The sequence below is a fragment of the Harmonia axyridis genome, chromosome 4 (assembly GCF_914767665.1).
Source record: "Harmonia axyridis chromosome 4, icHarAxyr1.1, whole genome shotgun sequence".
In the NCBI taxonomy this organism is placed as follows: domain Eukaryota; kingdom Metazoa; phylum Arthropoda; class Insecta; order Coleoptera; family Coccinellidae; genus Harmonia; species Harmonia axyridis.
In genome coordinates this window covers 43790627-43816877 of record NC_059504.1, presented here as the reverse complement: position 1 = coordinate 43816877, position 26251 = coordinate 43790627, and the positions used below count along the sequence as shown (strand labels likewise).

Here is a 26251-nt window from a genome sequence, read left to right as displayed (position 1 = left end):
GTTGAAAACTAGGTTCAGACTAGTTTGAGCTAGGTACCTCATCTCCTATTATTTTATGAAAACAGATAAAATAAAGCACAAAGTAAATAAATTGTTTTATTAAAAATCTTCAATATATTAACAAAAATAAAACACACGATTATTTTGATCTTAATAATATTAGTGACGAAATAGTGCCACCAGGAATGTTCAATTGAAATGAGGAGTGTAGGGAAATGATAAAAAGAAGTAAACGTCCCGATTTCAGTCCATCGGACGGCCAGCGTCCTGACATTTCAGCGATTGGAAACCTTGCTGTATCAAAACCCTAGGGGGCGACATCATCGATTGGTGCTGATGCTGCATGGATAGACTGGCCATTGCAGACACCGTATCCTTGTCTTCTTTCTCACTCCGTACGGCATCATTATGGGAACACATCGCCGATTTGGACGACATCTGTAGACAGGGCCAATGCTTTATCTGTACAGACATGGCCTCTTGCAGACTCAACACAGCGTTGTGACAAGGTGCTCTCGATAGCTCCGAAGGACACATCTCCGACGGAGTGTCTCCAAGTAATACTTTCACGCATTCTTCAGCCGAATCGCAGATGGAAGGAAGATCGTATCCTCCTTCCAAAGCCAGTACTACCCTTCCATCGCAAAGCTGCATCAGCTGACGGGTCATGTAACCATAACAAGCAGGTGTAACCCTGTAACCACCTAATGGTGGCAAATGACCATCTGTAGCATCAAACCCTGCCGAAACCAAAATTATATCAGGGCAGAACTCTTTAGCTATGGGCAGTATTACACTTCGAAAAGCGGCCAAATATTCGGCATCACCCAACGGAGGATTCAGACCTCCATTCCATCCTATGTTAACGTTGAAACCTAAGCCTTCTCCGACACCGCAATCACCAGGACTACCAGTACCCGGAAAGAAGTTACCATTTTCGTACCTATGAAGAGAAATGACTAGAACTCTCGGGTCGCTGTAGAATATGTCTTGGGTGCCGTTCCCGTGGTGCATACCCCAGTCGAATATGAGGATTTTGTGAACCCTGTGCTCTCGTTGTAGTATCCTAGCGGCAATGGCTACGGAATTGAAGAAACAGAATCCCATGGCTTGTTGAGGCTCGGCGTGATGACCTGGTGGTCGTACTATGGCGAACCCGTTCCTTATATCTCCCGTCCACGTTCTAACGGCCAGATCTACAGTGCATCCAACTGCCATACGGGCTGCTGACGCTGTGTACATTTCGTTCCAAGTGGTATCACTGTCTACCCCGATACCACCGCAAGGAAGTCTAACGAAGGTTACTTTACTAGTGTCCATTTTGTGTCTATTGAGTGAGCTGGTGCCATACAAGAGCGTATGGGTTTCAGTATGGCAGGTTTGTAGTTCTTGAGTGGTGGCTTTGCGTGGTCTTAGCCTGTCGCATCTGGCTACTAGGCCTGTCTCCAGAAGTCTCGACCATATACTTTGTAAACGACCTGCATGCTCGGGATGTACGATGTTGTTGCCGCATATACAGGCGTGCTTGAGCATTTGGTTGTCGTAGGCGAGGCCTGTGGTTGGTGAAGTGGAGGATCGTCTACGGCACAGCGTTGGAGGTTCAGGGACACCAAGGTGGACTACTGGACTGCTTACTGCTCTCGACAAGGGCCTTATACTGAAAAAAATAATAATTTTGTAAATAGTGAAAAAGTATTGAAATTTAGTTTTTTTATTACTCAATGGTGATTTCGAGTTGTTCTGATGTCTTTCTTATATACTTATTATATGTATAATTCAATGCTAAAAGTTTTCGATTGATTATTCCCAGTAAGTAATGAGCATTTGCATTTGCTCAAAGACAACTTTTATCTGTCCTGCAATTTTATTTCACATAATATTATATTTTACATAGGCGTACAACTTAGCTTCCGCCGTTTTTTTCCGAAATTCGAGGTTTTATTGGGAAAAACTGATTATAAATTTATGATTCAAAGTATTGTCCATCGCTGGCCACTACTTTCTCTCATCTTTCGGGCAGCGTACGAATCCCGCATTGAAAAAAGTGGTCATCTTCTGAAGCGATCTACAAATCGATCGAGAAGTTTTCACTTCTTCATATGACCAGAAGTGCTGGTCAGCCAGACCGTGTGCTATTGATAGAAACAAGTGATAGTCCGATGGAGCAACGTCTGGAGAATACGGCGGGTGAGGTAGGACTTCCCATTTCAATGTTTCCAAGTATGTCTTGCCCAATTTCGCAATATGGGGCCGAGCATTGTCATGCTGTAAAATCACTTTATCATGTCTCTCGTTGTTTGCGTCTGTTTGTCTTTCCATCCTCCGCTAAAACGCATTAATTGCGTTCGAAAACGACCGTCTGTGATTATTTCAGTCAGTTTTAACAACTCATAATAGTTACACAACGCCGAGCTGGTCCCACCAAATACTCAGCATGACCTTGGAACCGTGAATATTCGGTTTTGCCGTTGACGTAGAAGTATGGCCGGGATATCTCCATGATTTTCTGTGCTTGGGATCATCGCAATGGACCCATTACTCATCTCCAGTCACAATGCGATGCAGAAATCCCTTCGATCTTTGTCTCGCAAGCAGCTGATCACAAGCAAACAAGTGCCGTTCAACATCTCTCGGCTTCAACTCGTACGGCACCCAATTTTTTTGTTTTTGAATCATTTCCATGACTTTAAGGCGTTTTGAAATGACTTGTTGCGTCACTCCCAATGATCCTGCCAATTCTTGTTGCATTTGACTAGAGTCTTGATCAAGTAAGTATGGCATCTTCGAAAACCTTCTCTCTTCCACCGCCGTGCTGGTCTTCGACGTCAAAATCACCGTTCTTGCAGCGTTGAACACAATCTCGGCTCGTTATATCACTGATAGCGGTCTCACCATAGGTATTTGAGAGCATTCGATGAGCCTCAGCCCCAGATTGTTTTATATTCAAGCAGAAAATTGAAACCTCCTGTAAATGACGAGAATTTGGCTCGTAAGTTGACACGTTCAATCGAGAATAACTTCATGCTGCAGGCACAAATCGACTAATATTTCGATGGAGTTATATTTACAAATACCTAAGCTGATTGTATGACATCTACGATATGTTTAATTCGACAACCACTTACCGCTACAGCCATCTATTGCAAAACGGCGGAAGCAAAGTTGTACACCTTATATTATTATTCATTTTTCATCATACTATAAATGAATATAGAATTTTCAAAACATTCGAAGAAATAGGAGATAAACATTGTGATATTTATCATATAATTTTTTTCATACGATTTGATGTATTTTCTTCGCTGAAAAGAATTCTCTTTGAAAACAAAAATACTGTTATTTCTAACCCAATAAAGACAAAGCCATGAAATTTATATTAGTTTTTTAAAATAGGGATATGAAGACATAGACAATTCTAGCGAGGGACTTCTCAAAACTTCATAGAACAGTTTAGTGTTGGTTCTAACATCTCATGTTCCACCTCAAATATGGTAGTGATATGAAGTGGCACCCCATACATAAAGCTGAAGGACACTCATAATGAAAGACTGGATATCGAAGAGCTTTTGGATCCCACAGGGTCCTTGATACACTTCTGTGATCGATTCGTCAGTTTTGCGTGTTGCAATCATGTGAGGTTGCTTGTTTCAGGCCGTTCTATTTATAGCATTTTAATGAGGAACTCATTTATAACCGTAAAGTAAACCACCCTACGACGATGAGTGTTTGTAACACTTAGTCGTGGATTATTGATGGACTTGCAGTCAGGACAGAACGCTTGAATTTCGTTTGGCATACATGTAATTTGCAACAGGGAGAATTAAATTAATTTCAATTTCAATGATTAATGAAATAGGGTGATGCAGATAATTGACTTACTTTCATTTCGATTAATGAGTCAAAAGGATATTGTAGAGTTTTTAGTGATGTGCTGAAGGCAGTAATGTCATACAGATAATTTAAATGGTTTCTGGATTTTTTAAAACTCATTACGTTTCTGGGAAATCATCCAACAAGTTGTCTTAAAAGAAAATTAATATGTAAAAAAAGTGATAAAAAATTAAAGACGTTTATTTTTCAATACGCTATTTGTGAAATCATTTCTTGAAATTAAGTGGCCGTTATTCAATCTAACTCTAATATTCCTAATGAATGCTTTTCAAGTATGCTTCATGATGTGTTCCCATTTCATGGTGAATATTTTGTCTTAACTGATCCAGAGAAGTTGGTTTACTAACTTAAAATTTCTTTTTGAGGAAACCACTCAGTTAAAAGTCCATAGTCAAATCAGGACTGCAGGGGCCAATGAATGTCACCTTTGTTTGGGATTAGTTTGCCTGAAAAATTTTACGAACTTGTGACAGAGACACATTGGGTTTGAGGAGTTGATCAATCCTATGAAATCTTGTGTTCTTGTTATAGTCTGCTTAAACTTTTTTACCCTTTTCAAAATGAAAGGAATGCTTGGCGTATCATTTAAATCGCGATACATTCTGATAGTCAGGCTGCAATCAAAGCACTGAGTTCACATTTCATCGATTCTGAGATGGTGTTGGAGTGCCGAAGAAAAGTCAATGAAATAGGCAAGAATACCAAGGTCTTTTTAGTCTGGGTTCCCTGCCACTCGGGAACTAAAGGGAATGAAGAGGCCAACACACTTGCCAGAAAAGGAGCACAAACTTCTTTCATTGTCCCGGAATCTTTCTGTGGCATAGAACAATGTACCTACAAGAAAGAGTTTCAGGAGAAGGAAAAAACCGAAAGAAAAACACTCTGGCGGTTTTCCCCTGGTTTGGATCATTCCAAAAAGTTTCTTTGAAACTTTGACACTGCGAGATCCACGAAGTATCTGGATCTTAGCAAAAATATACTACACCTCCTCACTGGATTCCTTACAGGGAATTGTCGCCTTAGGAAACACCTAGTGAGAATGGGTCTAGTAGAAAATGTCAATTGCAGATTCTGTGGAGAGGACGAAAAAACTGCGAATCACCTGGTGCCAAAATGCCTCGCCAATGCAAAAAATGCTTTGGACAAAAGACTTGTAGAAGTGAGGACTTCGCCTTCTTGAAGCCATCCCAGATACTAAAGTTCATTAGAACTCTGGAACTGGAAGACGAGCTATAGATCACGTTATGGAGAGAATAGCTCTTTCTGATGGAGGGGCACAAAAGACCCTTAGGTCGTGAAATGGAAACTCCTCAATTAAATCTCAATCTTACTGAGGTTGTAATAATACTCTTTCGCACCTACCTCCTAGATTCGTTGTCCTTCAGTTCCACATCCTTCTGCTCCTCCTCAGGCGGTGGTTGAGGCGGCTGCAGTATCGGAGGTGGCGGCCCCTCCAACAGGGGATGACCTAGAGGTAACGGTGAGGACTGCGTCCTACCAAGCGGCCTTATAACCCCTCTCTGCTGAGGCTCCTGAAGCTCGCTTATCGTGTCTAGCGGGGTTTCCTCATGCTCGCTCTCTATGGCAGGCAGGGAGGGGTAGAAAGGCAGGGTACCGGGTAGCATCTGGCCAGTGAGCGGCATCCCCAGCCGCGCTGTGCAAGCAGCCCTCAGGGCGGCTTCGGAGAGGTCGGTGGAAAAGACGTGGTGGGCAGCCAAGGAGATGTTGGGCATCGATGGGCTGCTGAAGAGGGCGTGGCTCTGGTACTCGTCCGACTCGCAGGGGGGACTGAGCTCTTTGGGGGGTTCTTGAGGCGGCGACTCGCTGGGAGGTAGACAGGAGCTCAGCAGCTTCTTCTTGAGCGGTGGTGGGAGGTGGCGTTTGCTCATGGGACTGCAACGTCGTTCCATGACGCGCTGCTTCAGTCGGACCTTGAGCAGGTTCGGTTCGGAAGCTGTAACATAAAGAAGAAGAATTGAAGGTTGTTCTATCGGGTGTTTTTTTTTCGAGGTATATAACTTTAAGTTGGCATTACTGTTCAAGATGGCGACCGATTTAACAGCTGTCAAGTGATTTATTCTCAGTTTGGTTTGGCAATTCATCATGAATAGACTCACGCCTGAACAACGCTTGCAAATAGTGCAATTTTATTTCGAAAATAATGGTTCTGTGCGGAATACGTATCGCACACTACGTCCATTTAATGTTGTTCAGCGATGAAGTGCACTTCTGGTTGAATGGCTACGTCAACAAACAAAACTGCCGCATTTGGAGTGAAGCTAATCCTCAAGTGTATGTCGAAACACCGTTACATCCAGAAAAACTGACTGTTTGGTGCGCTTTATGGGCTGGTGGAATCATTGGTCCGTACTTCTTCAAAAACGATGATGGCCAGAACGTTACAGTCAATGGTGATCGATATAGAGCCATGATTACTAACTTTTTCAATCCTGAATTGAACAAACATGATGTCCAGCAGCTGTGGTTCCAACAAGACGGCGCAACATGTCACACAGCTCGTGCCACAATGGATTTATTGAAAGACACGTTTGGTGACCGCCTAATTTCACGTTTTGGACCTGTGAATTGGCCTCCAAGATCTTGTGATTTAACACTGCTAGACTACTCTCTGTGGGGCTATGTAAAGTCATGTTTCTAAGCCACAAACCCTTGACCATTTGGAAGACAACATTCGCCGTGTTATTGCCGATATACGGCCACAAATGTTGGAAAAAGTCATCGAAAATTGGACGTCCAGATTGGACTACATCCGAGCCAGAAATCATATTTAAAATGTAATGCCACAAGATTATCTTGTGGAGACATAAAATGTCCATCGAATGATCCATCGTTGTTTTATTGCAATTTGAAGTTCTATAGCTCTAAAAAAAACACCCTTTACAACACGAGGTACAGATAATTAAAGTCATCTATTAGAAAAATAATGATTGTTTTTACTACACCTTATACGCCATTCCACAGAAAATAAGGAGCATGCCGCCGGGAAAATTTTGATAATTGCCCCCTTTCTATGAATATTCCAATGGGAAACCTTGTAGGAAATTAGTGGGATTACATCAGTTGAAAAAAATTCCGTGAATTGTTGCAAATTTTTTGAATTGAACTGATACACTTAAATACACATTGTTTCCTTCGGTCATCTGCAACGATTTTGGGCAATTTTGGAGCAGATTTATTGCTTTAAAGAAGCATGGAGGATGGAAAACTCCGGGTTTATTTTGAGTGCAAATGTGAATGGTCAAATATATGAACAAATGCGCAATATTTCCCAACTTCGCGTCAATGTAAATAATAGTAATTCTTTCATATAATGAATTCATTCTTATAATAGACAATGGGACTACTATCACCTGAACTCTAATTATTGAATACTTAAATTCTTTCTTGAATTTCAATCTCTCCTAGTTTATTACTGATACAGAAGGAAACATCCTATGTTTAATTCTGTACTGATGTGTGCGATTGATTATCCACTGTCGTCCTTGATGAACGTTTAATTATAGAACGAAATCAAATTATGACGATGTGATGTATTTTGAACAGTTTATAATCAAAAATATAGTTGAATTTCAAGTAGGCAATTCCAAGAATCTGACACAGGTTCATGAGGTAATTCCAGGTAATAAAACCACCTGTTGTATAATTGCTTTAGACTTTGAAGTATTATAGTACCTATATAATGTAGTCTTTCGCTTTGTTCGAGTTGAATATTTTCATCGAGTGTTGTTTTTATTGTTATCGGCCGTTTTGTTCTATGGAATTGGTTTATTTACTGATCTTTTCCTACTTTAATCGTTTCACTTTTCGAGCGCTTGTTCCCAGAGGAGACAGCTTGATTATTTCGTCAAAATATCTGCAATTTTAAAATTTCGATTTCGAAAGGATTTAAAATGATAAGATTTGAATCTTTGATGATGAATTCGCCCACAAATTCGATTCTGCCCGGCCGTTCGTAAATATGACGATACTCGAACGGGAAGATAGACAAACCCAAAATTTTCGAGGTAGGCTCGGATATGGTTCAAGATTGTTAGTTCAAACAACATATTCGAGAGAAATATTGCATTTAGATCTGAAATAACAATTTCGAGAACCTATTTCAAACATTGTGCATAATTTCGTGTTGATAACGTCATCAAAACCATGGAAAATTCAAGCAGACTATCGAAAAGAACAATAATAATATTTCAGTGACAATAAGAGCAAAAAAGAAGATATCAAAATATAAGGTGTAGTAAAAAGATATCCATTATTTTTGCATGAAAAATAGGGATTTAATTACCATAGTCAGAATGATCCGATTCATGTCGAATATGTGCCGTTTTGTTCGATAACTTGTTGCCATTTTGAAGATAATATCATTATGCTTATCTCATAAGACCTCGTCCCTTTCGGAAAAAAATTGAGACAGTCGATTTTCACAAGCCTCTGTTGAAGCAAATTTTTCACCAGCAAACCCATTTTGCTGGTGAACCATGGATAGGAACAGATGGTAATCACTTGGTCCGGAATGTAAGGTAGATACATAAGAACCCCCCAACCAAGCTCCTGGAGCTTCTGGCGAGTCATTATCCATGTGTCTGGCCTGTCGTTGTCCTGGGCGATTGCTTCGCTCAGACAGTCCAATTGTTGACAGTTCAGTTCCGAGTCAACAGTTGTGGCCTAGGGTAGCAGCTCATAGTGGATAATTCCTTGCAAATTCCACCAAACACACAGCAAAACCTTCCTGTTAATCCTAACTTGGCCACCGTTTCCGCCGGCTCATCGCTTTTCGACCAAGTCCGTTTTCGCTTGACGTTGTCGTAATTGATTCATTTTTTATAACCAGTCACCAACCGCTTCAAAAATGGGTCGATTTTGTAGCGCTTTAGCAGCGATTCGCAGATGGAATTTCGGTTCATGAGGTTTTTTGCATTGACTCGTTTGGTACCCATACATCGAGCTTCTTCTTGAGCCTTATTCAAATGGTTCCGAAGGGTTTTTGTACAATCTTCAGCTCTTGGACAAACGAAACAGTGCTTACATGAAGGTTGGACTTGACAATATACATGATTTCATCGACATTTGGCCTTCCAGTGCGTGGTGCATCTCTGACATCGAAATTACCGGAACGAAGTCGACGAAATCAAAATCTGGTCATCGGATATTACAGTATCAGGACCATTGGCTTTATTCACATTTTCAGCCACCTGGCTTGCATTTTCGCCTTAATCGAAGAAAAACTGTAAAATATAGTGTATTTTCTCTTTTTGCTAGTGTCCATCTTCGACGCGCGCTCGAACTAAACTGAGTCAACTAATCACAATATTGTCAAAAAAGTTTTTGTGGTACGAAATAATGGAAAAATAAAGGGTTTCATTTTACTACACATAATATACAGTGAAATCTAGTCTGAGTCTGAGTATTTCTATTATGAGGTTTTATAGTTTTGATGATTACCCACTGGCGTAACTGTTTTTATCTCAGAATTCTCTACTTAAGAAGGAATACATAAATTAAGATAAGGAATACATATTTTTAGTTTTATTTATTCCCAGTACTTTTTGACATTTCCATAATGCATAATGCGTTCTTACCTGTTTTTCTCAAAGGAAAATCGTTGCTATTAGGAATGCCATCTGTACTTGTATCCATGTTCTTGGACCTGGAATTAAGCAAACCGTCAAAAAAATTTACACGAATTCTATAAGTATAGTTATTGGTAGTTAGGGATATCTTATTATGACTTTCGATTTCATAATAATCTTTATAATCTTGCACAACTTTTCTGTTGGATTTATTGGTATCAGACAACAATTAGGCCGTATGAGATTTCATGAACTAATTCACATTCATTAAGAACCGATATAAATAGGGGACAAATATAATGATATCATCAGAGATTCTGAAAATTTTTGAATTATCACATTAATTGAACACTAACTTTCTATCATTGCCGTTCTTTCCATGAAGGGCCTCATACAGCTCGAAATGTTCCTAACATCAATTGTTCGAAAATTATTGTATTTAGTATCATCAAATCGATTTACTTTTGTAATTTCATGGTTATTTTATTATTTCTGGGGATAGATTTTCGAATTCGATTAGGTATATGATTTCTGCCTTCAAAATCACTGGATCTAGTATTCGCTAAATCGAATGAACCATTTCATTCGTCTTGACAAAAAATATAAGGAAAATACGTTATACTAAATCATTTCTCTGTTTTGTCATCGATGCAGATACATAATTCAATGAATAAAACATGCATTTCGAATTACCACGTGCCTCATTTATATTGATTTCACTGAAGACCAGAGCGGTAGTTTTTAGCTTAATTATTATTCACTTTCTCTATGAATTCATTGCATTTTAATGGGATTTGAAATTGGCACGTCAATATTGAACGTATTCATATCGTATGGATAATATATTGCCATTTATGTCCGAATCAGGATAGGATGAATAAGGATAAGAAAAAATAGATTTTCAAAAGAATAATTAACTGAAGTGATCAACTTCCGCAAGGTCGAATTGAATAATGAGAAATATTACAATGGGAAGAAACAAAACATCAGAACTGAATGCGTATAGATGAAAACTGTTAATAGACACACTTCATTCTCGATAAAACTGATGTTTGATATTCTATTCTCAGCAAAACAATCCATTGATTCCCAATGAACTAGTCGAGCTATTTTTGGAATGTAAATTCAGAGATTCATGGAAGATATTTTTAGAGAATATCTACCTAATATTTGATAAACATAGGCAGATAACAAATTGCGACAGTTCAGATTGATTGCGCTGAAATATGGCGTAGTCAAAATATTTCAAATATCACAACTATCATACAGGGTCTTTCACGAGGAACCTCACCCATATTTATACGGGAAACTACTGAACGTATTTTCATGAAATTCAGCACTTATAAGTATTTCACGATGCTGATGAAATCTAAAATATTTTCAAGGCATGAGCACCTCCGGTTTTTCCGGAAATGACGTCAACTTCCGTTTTTCAAATTAGAACACAATTTTTTTATTGCAGAAATAGATTCCTTAGAAAATTTCAAGTTATTTTGATGTAACATTTTTCAGTTTTGGTTGGAAAATTCTCTCTGAGAGGGAAAATTCGAAAAAAAAATTGAAAATAGAGCTCCGCTGAAAAAAGAATAACTTCGAGGTTTTTGGATGGAAAATTTTCATTTTTGGGATTTTTCAAGATGTAAGATTGATGTATCCACTTTAAAAATTGAAATCGCGATTCATGATACAGGGGGTGAAAAAATCGCTTTCAAAGTTAGGTATGACAAAATCGTGAAAAATCAATTTTTTCAAATTAGAACCCCATTTTTTTATGGCAGATATTGAATCTACGTTAAAAAATAATGTGAGTGTATGCATCATACCCTTGCCCTAAAGTGGATATTTTCTGAGTTATTCACAAAAAACTGTTTTTCGTTTTGAATTTACAGCTATTTCTTTTCCCTTCACGCCAAAAAGATGAAATTTTCAGGAACTGTTACTTAAACCATGTTTTAGATTTTACTACCCTAATATGCAAGAGAAAAAAGTTACAGATTGTTCCTAAATAGATGGCAAATTTTGATTCGAATTTGTATCGGAAACCTCTTTATTTCAACTAATCGGCCATCGGTTTTCTCTCCAGTGATAAATAAATAATTCCTTATGAACCATATGCAAAAACTTACCATGTTTTACATTCTTTTTTTTTAATGATAGATATCATTAATTACATCTGCCAAATTCCTCTTTATTCAGTAGCATTTTGTGTTTACTATTAATTTAATATTATTTTGGTTCTCCCGATTTAACTCCTTTAGACTATTATGTTTGGGGTAGGATAAAAAATATTGTCTACTCAACTCCCCTGACTGATAAAGAGGACTGCATAGAACGAGTCAGAAATGCGTTCAGGTTTGTTTAGATTTTTAGATTCATAGTTTTGAAACTCAATTTGGTTTTTAAACACTTTTGCAGATCTCTTCCTCCCGATGAAATAAGAAGGGCAACGCACGAAGCATTCCTGAGACGTATAAATAAATGTCTAGAAATTAACGGTCAAAACTTTGAGCATCTTCTCTAGTTATAACTGCGAGAGTTTGCCATGGTTCTCCTAATAGTAACTTGAAGTCGGTTTCAAGAAGGGGTGAAAAATCTACAGCATGGTTCAAATAACAGTTCCTGAAAATTTCATCTTTTTGGCGTGAAGGGAAAAGAAATAGCTGAAAATTCATGAAATACGTTCAGTAGTTTCCCGTATAAGTATGGGTGAGGTTCCTCGTGAAAGACCCTGTATAAAAGACCCAAAATTTCTAAACATCACCCTATAATATAGAGTCAAAAAATGTTTAATTCCTTGATATTGGTTCATTACCATCCAATAATAAATAAAGAAACTTTTGTTCTAAATCCCTTCTCCTTGAAATTTCAAGAGCTCACGTTTTGTGATGCAAACCTACAATCGAATGGAAAAACCTGTATATTCAATTTCTTTGGCAGTTCTCAGAATTATGAGTTAAATGAAATTTCGATCAGTTATCGATAACTATATATTTCTTATTGATTTTTGTATCTTTGGGACATCGATTTATGTACAGGGTGGGCAAATAAGCGAGGTAAGCGGCTATATCTCAGGATCCACTTATCGTAGAGACTTGTGGTAAAAAATTTTACCACTAAAGTGTACAAGAAAACACACTGGAAATTGTTTTGAAGTTCATACCTCTACCGCTAGGGGGCGTAATAGCTATCGTCGAGTAGAAAAATGAATTTTACTCGAAAATGTTTCATATGAAGTTGAAGAAAAAATATCATCATTGTAATCCTTGGAAAATTCCCTATCTTTTTGAATTGTCACTTTCGATTTAACGACATCAAATAAGGGTAGGTGAAAGGGAGAAATCTGACTGATTGAAGTGCCTGTAACTTCAGTTTGGCTCATCAAGATCTTGTGATTCAACACCGCTAGACTACTTTCTGTGGGGCTATGTAAAATCATTGGTCTATGCGGATAAGCCACAAACCCTCGACCATTTGGAAGACAACATTCGCCGTGTTATTGCCGATATACGGCCAAAAATGTTGGAAAAAGTCATCGAAAATTGGACGTCCAGATTGGACTACATCCGAGCCAGCCGTGGCGGTCATATGCCAGAAATCATATTTAAAATGTAATGCCACAAGATTATCTTGCGGATAAATAAAATACATGTCAATCGAATAATCCATCGTTGTTTTATTGCAATTTAAAGTTCTATAGCTCTAAAAAAACACCCTTCATAACAATGAGGGGAACGAAACCATTACCCGTGAATCTAGCAGGTCTTGTCAATAAATCACAGGCATTGCACGCCGGAATAACATCAGATACAGTGATACCAACCCACTTGCTAAAAATAACCAACCACCCTCCTGCACCCTTCTAGGCATAACTCCTTTATTTTTATCTAGAGTCACGTTCATTCCAGTCACGTAACAAACCGAAAATATAAAAGCCATCGCAAAACGTGGCATGCCATCATGAAAATGGAAAATATTCCAAGAGGAAAGCTATGCATAAGATGAGTTGAGCGGGCTATATTTAAAGAGTATATTCCCAGAGTACCAATAACTGAGTGATTGAATTGGTATATTTAGAATGAAGCTTGAATCGGGTCAGTGCTATTTATAGAAAATCGATCCCGCCACCCACGATCTCTGGGCAGGTGTCATTGCCTAAAGACAACAAATAACGCTCTACCTACAAACTTTTTATTGTTGCGTGTGTCGCAGAAAACAATAAAAAATAATAAGGCTAGAAAGGGGGGAATTATTTCAATTTCGGACGTTTGAAGTCTTGATTTGGCTCGGCTTGCGTGTCTAGGTGGAATTTCGTGATAATAATAATAATGATATTATTTATTGCTTCCGAGCGTACCGAAGCAATTGTGATCTCTTTCGAGAAGAACAAGAATGTTGGTCTCTGATTTCGATATTTTTAATCGCAAAATTCATTTTCTGACCACCCTTTTGTGTATTTCTGTCTGTCGGCCTGTGTGTCCGCGCAACATTGTAACAACCTTAACTTCTTCAAATTTTATTCGATTTGATATGGGTAGTAACAAATGTGGATCACTTACGATAACGTCAAGCAAAAACGGTCGTGGTCGAAACGCGTTGAGCCGACGGAAATGGTGACCTAGCTAGAATTGAAATCTAGGAAGGTTTTGCTGTGTATTTGGTGGGATTGGCAGGAAATTACCTACTGTGAGCTGGTCCCCTACGGACAACTGTTAACTCGGAACTGTACTGTCAACAATTGGACCGTCTGAAGGAAGCAATCGCCCAGAAGCGGCCAGCTTCGGACAATAGGAGAGGAGAACAACGCCATGGCATACACATCGATAGTGAATTGCCAGAAGCTCCGGGAGCTTGGTTGAGAGGTTTTTATACATCCAAAAATGTTGGTCTTTGATTTAGAAAATTTTCAGTAGCAAAATTCAATTCTGACCATCCTGAGCAACTTTGATTTTGTGTATGTCTGTCTGTCGGCCTGTGCGTCCGCACAACATGTAACACCCTTAACTTTTTAATTTTATCCCATTTGATATGATTGGCACCCTTGTTGGCAGCAAATTTCATTGGCAAAATTTCTTTTTAGAACCAACCTGAACAACTTTGGCTTTTCGTCTAATATTTGAAGCTGTCATATTTTGACCTTAGACAAGTAAAACTACGCCATGGAAAATGGAAGTATACACGTTTCAACAAAACAATGAAATTGTCGAAATTCACTAGAAAAATAGTGAAAATTTCGCAGTTTATCGAACAAAAACTGCGTATATTTGACCTGAATCAGACCATTCTAACTATGATAATTGAAGCTTTGATTTTCATGCAAAAATAATGAATTTTTTTCACTACACTTTTTAGTATAGGTGTATGCAAGGTTTGAAGTGAACTATAGGAGACGCGTACTTTTGAAAACTCAATTTGAAAGACCCTGTAATTCGTAAGAATAAATAATAAATATTTCTGGAACAATAATTCTGGGGTTTAATAATTGTTCGTTCATCATTACATACTATTCCCAGTGGTTGAACTTTCCAAACATAAGGAAAGTTTCAGAATGGATCCATTTTTTATGAGAAAATTCTAAACGATCGATATCGTGCGCGATAAAAATAAACAATCCAATTCGATAAGAATAACGACACTTATCGACCATGCATGAATTCGTTAATGAGAGCTAAAAATAAACGCTACGAAAATAAACTGTGGTCAAAATGATAATATTCAATGAATGCCTCCGCCATGCGTAGGCCTAGATTTATATACGTTTCTTCTGTTTTGAACTACTTATCTTATTTTACAACCGCATGATCTGACGATACGGTTATTTGGTAAGGAATAACGTTTGAAAAATGAATGAGGCGGACCTCAGCTACATCCTGAAACGAAGTTTTGATTCGCCGTTTTGCGTAATAACAAACTTTAGGTATTGTCTCTAATCGTATTCGTAACAATTCAAGGGCAATCATTGATTGGATTGACTTGGTCTTCACTTGATGGAAACTCATTCCAATCGAAATTAAATGATGGTTATTCTAATGGGTGTTTTTTAAGAACTTGAGAACTGCAAATAATAACACAATACAATAAAATTCTTAGAGAAGACACATTTCATGGGAAAAATATGATAGCTTCATATTGTTGATATGCTCGTATGATTTTATTTTGTTTGCTTTCAATTCTAGTCATATTCAAATGTTCTCATTCCAGTCATGCTTATACACCTTCTATTTTAGTCATATTATTTATATTTATTTATACACTCTTTATTCTAGTCATGTTTTTCTTATACACTGTGTTTATGAATTTGTTTGCGGATGTGTCCATATACTTATCTTTTCACAAGGCTAATCACCGTAGTAGTCGATACCATTAACAACAACAAAAAAATAAAATAATACAATACAGAAATTCACCGCGATGGCCTATTAGGAGTTTAAGAAAACTGATCACAATTTTGTGCTGAAAATTTGCATGTTTGGGTTTGAGACAATGATCTTTCTCCCTAAAACACTTTCAGATTTCTACCACTTCCGGTAATACCAGAAACAGATTACTACTTCCTTATTTCAAATGGCACACCCAGTATATTATTGCATCATTAGATAGCTTTTTTGATGAAAATTCAGCAATTCACCATACCTTGGGTAAAAACTCAACGGTTCATGAATTAATTGGATTCTTATGAAAAAATGGTGACTATTAGGACTCACATTTCTTTAAATATTTCTGGAGAAAAAGTATTTTCCGAAAACACCTCCATCTTTTTCGATTCTGCAAATACGCAGTATTATAAACCTGTTCGCGATTTGGACAAAAAATGTACAGGGTGTTTATCAGAAGATCATGAACTTGGACAACTCAAATTCATCAAAACTCAAGATTTTCAAATTAGAACCTATATTTTGTATCATTTCAGTCGATTCTAGGTACAAAAAGAGTAGGTAGGGGTTACTTGAGCAAACCCTTTACCTGAAATGAATACTTTAAGTGTTATCGAGGAAGAATTTTGAATTAGGAAAAACCTAATTGTGTGGAGTAGTCTGTGCCTCACGGAAAACACAAAAAGAAACTAAAATTCGATGTTTGGATAAATGAATTTTACATTTCGAGGATTGTAATGAATTATTTATAATTAAAAATTGTATTGGTTTATGGATTTCTCAATAATCCGAACGAAATATCAGTTATAATTCATGAAATGTCAAATTTAGTTATCCAAATATCGAATTTTAGTTTCTATCTGTGATTTCCGGAAAACACAGACTACTCCATACAGTTAGGAATGGCAGTTTTTCCTCACTTAAAGTTCTTCCTCGAAAACCCTTAAAGTACTGAAATAATAAAAAATATAGTTTCTAATTTGACAATGTTGAGGGTTACAAGTTCATGATCTTATTATAAACACCCTGTACATTCCTCATCCATACTGCAAACAGTCTTATAATACTACGTATTTGCAGAATCAAAAATAAAAGGGCTTTTTTGAAAAAGAAATTTCTGCAGGAATATTTAAAAAATTTTGAGTACTCGTCGCCACCATTTTTTTCATAAGAATTCCATTAACTCATGAACTATTGAGTTTTGCTGCAATTTTCATCAAAAAAGCTATATAAATATTTTAGGGAGGAATATTTTGTCTCGAACCCCAACAAGCAAATTTTCAGCACAAAATTATGATTAGTTTTCCATAAACGTCTAATCGGCCATCGCAGTGAATCACCTTGTATTGTTGGAATGAAGTTCTTATTATCATAATCTGGTAGATTATTTCATGGCATTCATTTTTTTAGATATGATTTCTGGTAAATGTCCGCCGCAGCTACGACTTACAGAGTCCATTCGATCAGTTCAATTTTTATCTACTTTTAAAATATATCTGGTTGTATGGCGTCAAAGGTGGCTTGAATATTGGCTTCCAATGTTTCAAGAATTTATTTTCTTTATTCGATACTTACACCATTTTACAGCCTAGGCCGATTACAGAATGGGAAAATAAATATACAAGAAATGAAACTTAAACGTTATACACGAAAACAAGGAACATAATGAAACCGAAAACAAACTCATTGAGAAAAAAGCTACTACCCACAGTGAAGCCGTGATCCCAGAACAGCCCTACTTATATCAGACTGATTACAATGAAAAATATCAACAATATCCTGGATGGTCATGTAGTCATGACATATACGATACAAAGGACAAAAAAGAAGGACGTTAGAGCGTGGAAAAGGTAGATAAAATGTAGTTGGGCTGCGTACAGGCAGTCTAGAAACATGAAGATCAACTAGTGATAGCAATTAGGGACAGTCGATTAACGAGTGAAATATATTTCTAAGAAATAGTATACTTAAGTAGGTACGACTCCGCTCTAAAGAATCAACTTGGAATCTACTCAACAACTGATCATTGTGGTACACCACGGTTTGGATAAAACCATCGAGTCTAAAACTAACGTAATTCAAGAATCGCCTCTGTATATTTTCTAAGCCTCTGATGTGTACTACATTATACCCAGGGCTCCAGACTACTCATCCATGATCAAACTTTGACCTCATAAGCGCATTGAATCGAACAAAATATGTCCCTGTATCCCGGAACCATCCTGAATTTCTCATGATGAAACCTAGAGTCTTGAAGCCACTCGAAACAATAGATCGCACATGGTACGTGAAGCTAAGTTTCTGATCGAACAGAACGCCAAGATCTCTATACTGAACGACACTGTTGAGAACGTGACCATCTACGTTATATGGAAACTCTACTATTGATTTCTTACGGCTGAAGGAAACCATATTACATTTCCGAATGTTAAGAGTAAGCAAGTTTTGCAACACCAATTATTAAGCCTATCTATGTCACCCTGGAGATCCCAGCAATCATCACCACACTGAATTCGACGGAACAACTTGCAATCATCAACATAAAGCAAAGTTTGGGAAAACAAATGTGAACAAATATCACTTATGAAGACTATGAATAGAAGTGGGCCAAATATAGATCCCTGGGGAACACCAGAAGACGCAATGGATTCGGAGTTGCTGGTTTGTCGGCATAAACCAATGTCTGAATGATCCATATAAAAAGTAATCGAGAGGCGTTAAGTAGTACGAACGAGAAGGCTAGTTGATAGGATCACTTCTGGAAATAAAGTTGTCACCAAATTGATATTGTAATAAATTAATTGAAAACAAATGTCGGTGACATTTAGCTGATTAATTTTTGGGAACAAAAACTAACTCCTTGCTCATTTTGAAAAGAATAAGGACCGATGATGCCACCAGCGGGTAAACCGCACCAAACAGTCAATTTTATAGGATGTATTGGTGATTCGTTAATGCCATGAAGAATGTTTTTGCTCCATATATAGCAATTTTTCTTATTGGCAGAGCCATTCAACCAGAAATGAGCTTCATCACTAAACACAATTCTTCGGTGAAAATGCTCTTTTTCGGTCAGTTTCAAATTAGCCCAATCAGTAAAAATGCGACGTAAACGACAGTCATTTGGCTTTAATTCTTGCACAAGCTGTGTTTTATAGTCACCTAAGCCAAGAGCCTTACGTAAATTTTCAACGTAGTCGAAGGACAAAAGACAACAATTTGAGATTGGCGATGTATCGACATTTCGGTGTCTTCTTCAACACGGTGCTACCTTATACTAAATAAATGATGAGTATCTTAGTTTTTTAACAGTCTTTCTGCAGTCTAAGTGATGATATATAGTCTAAGGGTGCTACAGTATCAAGATTCTCTTCGGTACGCACATTGCTTGCGTAAAAGATACGTATCTTCAATATTGCCTATATTTGTCAAAAGTTTGCAAGCATTTCTTATCGGATTATCTCAAATTTATCAATAACATTACAAACTATTTATTAATTTCTCCTAACAAGAAGGACAATAATTTCAAGTAATCCTCGATTCATTTGTATCATTTTAGCCCTAAACATTTGTCATTTTTTCGATTGATGTGTTTTCATGCGAATTGTTATAAAACTTTATAAGTGCGAACAACCATATAATTACCAGGTATCATTGGAATTAGTTGACATCATCAATGAAACATAGCAATTAAGTTGTTATTGAAATCTCAAAATGATATTATTAGCTTAGATCAAGGGATTTAGAATTATAGATAAAAATATGATGAATCACCATTCTTTGTTGTCTGTTCTCATCCTATTAAAACACAAAATTGATGACTTAAGTATTCACGAGACTACTATATGTGTACTTTATTTCCATTAATGTATCATTTGTTTCTCTAAATAACAAATAAAATTTAATTAGATAAAAGGAGTAACATCGGGGTAAGAACACTCAATAATTAATGGTGTATTACAAATTTCTATTTCCTTAACAGCAACTATAGATGCAGTTTGGACCATGGGATGTACAGGAATAGGCGAAAGAGATCATACAGGAGAACATACAGCATTCCAAAGTCGATATACTGATGATGAGCGAAACAAAGAAGAAGGGAAATGAATCTGAGATGATTGATGGAATCAATCCTACATTGCTGGAGTGGCATCGAAATAACATTCTTATTACTAATGGGTTTTACGAGCACAAGGATATCCATATGATCACCTGGTCACAACCAATAAGTCGCATGATTTCTTATATCGATTATTTCGCAACAAAAATACGGTTATTATTATTGAAAAGGGGATTCTTCTCTCAGAATCCAAGATGTATTTAAAAGTGAAACGAGACTGTGGTAGAAATTACCACATTCTGATATGTTGCAAAAATAATTTTTTACAAGTGGTTGATTAACGAGATCAGATACCATTTATGATTTGTGATAGATCCATACAGAACGAGGCGATAAAATAAATATATCAGGACAATATACATATGTATACACACATGAAATCTTGTGCAGTATTAGGGAGGTAGCATTGGCAACTCAGAAATAATAGAATGTTGGATAATATGACAAAGGAAACGAAAAAAGGCATAAGAGAAAACAAATAGTCCATATAAAAAAAAATTATGCATGTGGAATCATAAAAAAAAAGGAGAGTGGAAAGAACGGAATATGGAAGGAAATGAACATCAATAATAAACGAACCGGATGATCAAAAAGTAATGAAGATGAAGACACAAAGATTAGTTAAATTGAATAACAAGCTAGGGAAAAGTTTCAAAACATCTACAAGCCTACTGCAAGGATGTTCGAACTCTCCCACCCTATTCAAAGTAATTCTGGTATGAGTGGCACTCCTAGTTCCTGATGGATGCGAAAGTGTGAAGGTATAGAAATACTTGGAACGGATACCTCTATACCTACCTTTAGCTTTGCAGATGAGCAAGATGTGGTAGATCTCAGATAAATGGTTTGCAAACTACAATGAATGGGGAACGTAAAAATTTTTTTTTCATACCAAATGTTGTCATAAAATTTCGTTCTAATTTCAATCAAAACTTTATACCTTTGATTCGAACTTATGTTATTTGTTTGGAAGTGTATTTATTAAATTATTGGTGAACTGCTAGGGGTTTTGTATGTTAATCATTTGTCAATAGTAGTAGAGTTTACGGAGTCTCCTTGATTCGTCTAGACCTTTCTGCCCAAAAATGTTGTAAACGAAGTTCATATTTGGTCAACACCGTAATCAGTCCATTCTTGTAATCCCATGATATTCTAAACGATCGTTTACAAAACTAGCACGTTGCAGACTGACATTATTACTAATGAAACCAAATCGGTAGATAAGACATGGTACAAACGATCTCCTACTGAAGTCATTGTTTCATTAATTGAAATTACTTTATCAGTACGGCTATTATAAAATTTGCTTTACACTTAGTAATCGAGCTCCAAAAAAGAGTGACTGGATATATTGAATTTTTATCATATGTATATTGTTTTTCCTTTTCTCCCCACGTGAACATATCATCCACAGCGTGCCAAAAAGTAGAACAACAAGCCCTTAATTCTCTCACGAAGAATTATTTAGGAAAATCCTCGCCTCCATAGATTTTTATTTTTGGAGGCAAGCATTACGCTATGCATTTTTTAATTTGATATTTTTCACCCCTCACAACTTTTTGCAGATATGGGATTGTGAAAAATCAAATGAAAGTTCTATTTCTATTTTAAAAATTGAGTAAATCCTTGCATTTTTTACTTTGAAGGTTTAGTTTGAAGTGATAGAAAAAGATCAAGTCCTAGGTCACGTGACCACGATGGATATGATAAAGATGTTTGAATTTCAACCAATGATAAAGGAAGCGAAATCACTTGATTTAAATAGGTTGGATCAATATCTAATCAGTCAAAATATAGGTTATTTGGGCCCTTTATTACGAGGCGTAAACATCGTGCTTCTCACCTTTCTCTTAGAGTCGATATTCTCTCTCTCTCTATGCGTTTTCTACTTTTTATTAGATCATTGCTAAAATCTGCATAAAATGTTCTATGATTATCCACAACATAATCCATTAACTTTATGTCAACTAGTTGTGCTTTAATTTAATTCATTTCCTATACTATAGCAAGTAATACATTTCCAGAAATAACAGACAATAATGGATTGAAAAGTTTTCTCAACAGAACAGAAGCATACATACCAAGTTATGAAACAATTTTAAGAGGAAATCTTAGCGAAAGATTCAACTTCAAAACATCAAGAAACATGTTGGTTACAGACAGCTCTAACCTAACGTGTAAGGAGCTTTAGAGCGCTCATTCACTCATGCGCCAATTGCACACTTGGAGACCACATAAGTATAGAGACACAGGTTGCAACGCAAAACCCCGAATGCCAAATATGACACCAGATATTCAAGTCATTACATTCATTTTTCGATACTTGAATTATTTTGGTTGAAATTGTTCATGTGATAACATCGTGTATAATCACATTTACTCAGTGAAATCGATATCTGTTTCTGATACGTGCGACTTGTAACTAACTGATCAAATTATTTCTAAGAAAACTCGTAAAAATGTAAAGATCTTGACAATGTTTAGACAGTGAATTAGCGTTTCTGGTGACTTATACTGAACAATTTATTGCCCTATAATCGATAAAGTTAGCTGATAACGGTGTTAAATGAAAAAAAAAGATGATAATTGCTTTTGACGTAAACTGTAGGTATAACCACACTTACAATAAAACCCGCTCATTGAAAAAACTATGAATGTTGCTATGATTCCGAATACATTTATGGAATTCCAATGAGAGGTTTAATTTTGAATAGCCCGATATCTAGGTAGTTGTAAAAACTACTAATGAAAGTTGTGGAAAAATTTGAGGTGTTGGGACAAATTAGTGATGTGAAGAATCGAAACCGTGTGCGTCGCTCAAGTAAAACTGAGAATACTGCTGCTGTAGCCTGTAGTTTTGACGAAAACCCAGATTTGTCGTGTCGATTCCTCGTCGATCATGGGAATTAGGCATTTATTATTAGATATTACACCGTATTTTGACTCACGTCTAAATGCTTGTTTTCAACCAGACAGCGCTAGGTGTGGCACAAGCAACGAAATAATCGTAATTTTATTAGAGAAGTTTTCTGACGTGTTAATTCTTAAAGAGGTGATCTCAATTGGCCACCGAAATCTTATGATTTGATACCTTCAGACTTTTTCTTTGGGCAACGTGAACGATAAAGATCTATGCCAATGCTCCACAATCGATTCAAAATTTCAAAGATGGAATTCGTGAAGTTATATTTCATGAAAAGGATATGGTGCTGCAACCATAGCCATGGCGGTCATTTGGCTAAGATAGTTTTCCATCGTTAATGGTATACCTTCTCTTTACCATAAAATAACCATTCGTTGATTTACCTGAAAATATACTCGTTTTTTTAAAATATCAACATAAAACCTCTCATTGAAAATCCTTTATGTGGAAATATACAAACCACTACTTTCAATTTGAAATTTCAGTTCTGTTTAGAGTAGAGAAATATTGATCAATTTTATCAAAGATTTCGAATTATAAACTGTTTTTAATGATCGTCAATTCTGTTGCAGTAAATCCCATGAAATTTTATTTTGGCTTATTATTCCGAAATACATTTAAAATTTAAAATTTTCATAGTACATTCTAAAACAAGTTGCAGAATGGGCTTCTATTCCAACACGAATGCGAAATTCGAAAACGAGCGACGAAAGAGCGAGTTTACGAACTCATGAGTGTTGGAATTGCCTTCTGCAAGGAGTATTAGACGATATTTTCCATATTTCAGTCAAATTTTGTGAAATATTATTGAAATTCAATGAAAAATTCAAAGCATACATCCTAGTGACTTTTGTATTATATCTTGGCAGTTGGTGTGACTGTTACGAAAATTGACATATTACGGAATTTGAATATGAATCGTTCGTTTCGAATTTTGAAATAAATTACAAATACGCATTGAATTCGGGAATTATGCCTGACGAAATCGATTTAACACCACCAGAATGAAGAGAAATTGCGAATAATGTTGCAAATCATTCAACTAAATCCAAATTATATTGACAATTGAGTGTTGAAATTTGATAGGATCGGAAGTCAGTGTAGACAACCACAAAACGAAAAATATAACTGAAAACAATGATAAAATGAGTTTACACTGTTTACAATACTGTAATGACCTCATTACGATACTGAAATAGAGAAAATAAATTTCGAAATGTAGAAAAACTTTTGATGACCTTGAAAAAGATGTTCAAAATATTCATTTTAGTTGACAAATCAATTTTAATTTAATATTGGATCGAATAAATGCACCAAATCTACAAAACTTAACCGAGAACTCAACAAACTCTTCAATTTGTGATTGATCGACTACTACACTGACACGACCTGTTTAAAACGTAAGGAAGCAAGTAGAGCTATTTAAGTCCCACACCAAACCTTCAAAATAAGAAGATGATGCATAATTTTAGCCGTGAATAATTGTTATATCCCAGCTTGAGTCAGTTAAGTTCTAAAGCAGCCATTTGTGGGACAGGTCGTTCTGTAAATAGGTACTGAAGTGGGTCTCACGGTATAAAATAGAACCGACTGTATACGATACGATTCGAGTATTACTAATGACTACCACTGAGTAAGTAAAATGGTCCATAGAGTAGGATAGGGAACTTTGATGAGTGTTTACCGGCCTTAACGAACTGAATCATTGGGTTGGAGCTCAAAAATAGAAATCTTTTATATGGGGTGGACTCTTATGGGTGGGAAATTTTATCTTCCCATGACCCTAGTTGAAGGGTTTAATCTCAGGTTCAATAATTACATAGACCAATGTGATTCATTTTCATTTTTTATTTTGAAGTAATAGCTATTTATAATACAACTGTAAAAAGTAATGATATCCTTCCACGAGTTCAAAATGCAAAAACATTTTTGGGTTAACAAGTAATGGGTGTTTTTTTCGAGGTATATAACTTTGAGTTAGCATTACTGTTCGAGATGGCGACCGATTTAACAGGTGTCAAGTGATTTATTCTCAGTTTGGTTTGGCAATTCATCATGAATAGACTCACGCCTGAACAAAGCTTGCAAGTAGTGCCATTTTTTTTTCGAAAATGATGGTTCTGTGCGGAATACGTATCGCGAACTATGTCCATTTCATTTTGTTTAGCGATGAAGCGCACTTCTGGTTGAATGGCTACGTCAACAAACAAAACTGCCGCATTTGGAGTGAAGCTAATCCTCAAGTGTATGTCGAAACACCGTTACATCCAGAAAAACTGACTGTTTGGTGCGCTTTATGGGCTGGTGGAATCATTGGTCCGTATTTCTTCAAAAACGATGATGGCCAGAACGTTACAGTCAATGGTGATCGGTATAGAACCATGATTACTAACTTTTTCATTCCTGAATTGAACAACCATGATGCCCAGGAGCTGTGGTTCCAACAAGACGGCGCAACATGTCACACAGCTCGTGCCACAATCGATTTATTGCTAGACACGTTTGGTGACCGCCTAATTTCACGTTTTGGAGTTGTGAATTGGCCTCCAAGATCTTGTGATTTAACACCGCTAGACTTCTTTCTGTGGGGCTATGTAAAGTCATTGGTCTATGCGGATAAGCCACAAACCCTTGACCATTTGGAAGACAACATTCGCCGTGTTATTGCCGATATACGGCCACAAATGTTGGAAAAAGTCATCGAAAATTGGACGTCCAGATTGGACTACATCCGAGCCAGACTGGAATATTTTCATGAATATCGTTTAATGATTTTGCATTGAAAAATGTTGGTTGGAAGAGAATGAATTTGAAAGATAATAGATGAATCCGAGTACCAACATTCAATGATGAAATATAACCAAGAAATCTGTGTGAAATTGAATTCTTGAACGATTTTATTTTACAAAGTTTGGCATAATTTGAGGCAATAAATGTTTTGTTTGTGTCCTTCATTCGATTCCTTCAAATTTATTGGTTCCCTCCATAGAGTAATTATCAAAGATAGGGGAAGTATACGCAATTTTTACATGTCCCCAACATGGTTAGAATACGCTGTCCGAGACGCTGTCGGATTGTGATATATTTTCAAATCCACAATTTTACTATATCGGTATGAATGTAAATTAAATTGAATGAAATATATTTATTTAAGTGATTCGCGATTCAATATGCAAATTTGAATATTTGGAATCCCATATTTTTCCTAATTGTCGAATTTATAATAGGCAGAATAATTATTATTTTCTCTATCTACCTGCTGAGATCCAATGTTTGACAAATTTGGCTCTCCAAGTGTCATCCGTTGTTTCACGTCTTTTGTCGTGAAGTTTGTTTTCTGAATTTCTGATATACTAAT

The 26251-nt window shown here is 36.6% G+C and overlaps 1 protein-coding gene across 1 annotated transcript in view; it reads right to left on the bottom strand.

Moving 5' to 3' along the window:
• Window positions 1-82: 82 nt before the first annotated feature.
• The window catches only part of LOC123678534 (histone deacetylase 4), a 40107-nt gene continuing 13938 nt past the window's right edge, over window positions 83-26251 (bottom strand). The window contains exons 2-4 of the mRNA XM_045615607.1: window positions 9489-9556; window positions 5254-5845; window positions 83-1657 (exon numbers count right to left, since the gene is read on the bottom strand). Coding sequence (XP_045471563.1) covers window positions 244-1657; window positions 5254-5845; window positions 9489-9556 — 2074 coding nt within the window. The 3' untranslated portion in view covers window positions 83-243. The remainder of the gene's footprint in view (window positions 1658-5253; window positions 5846-9488; window positions 9557-26251) is intronic.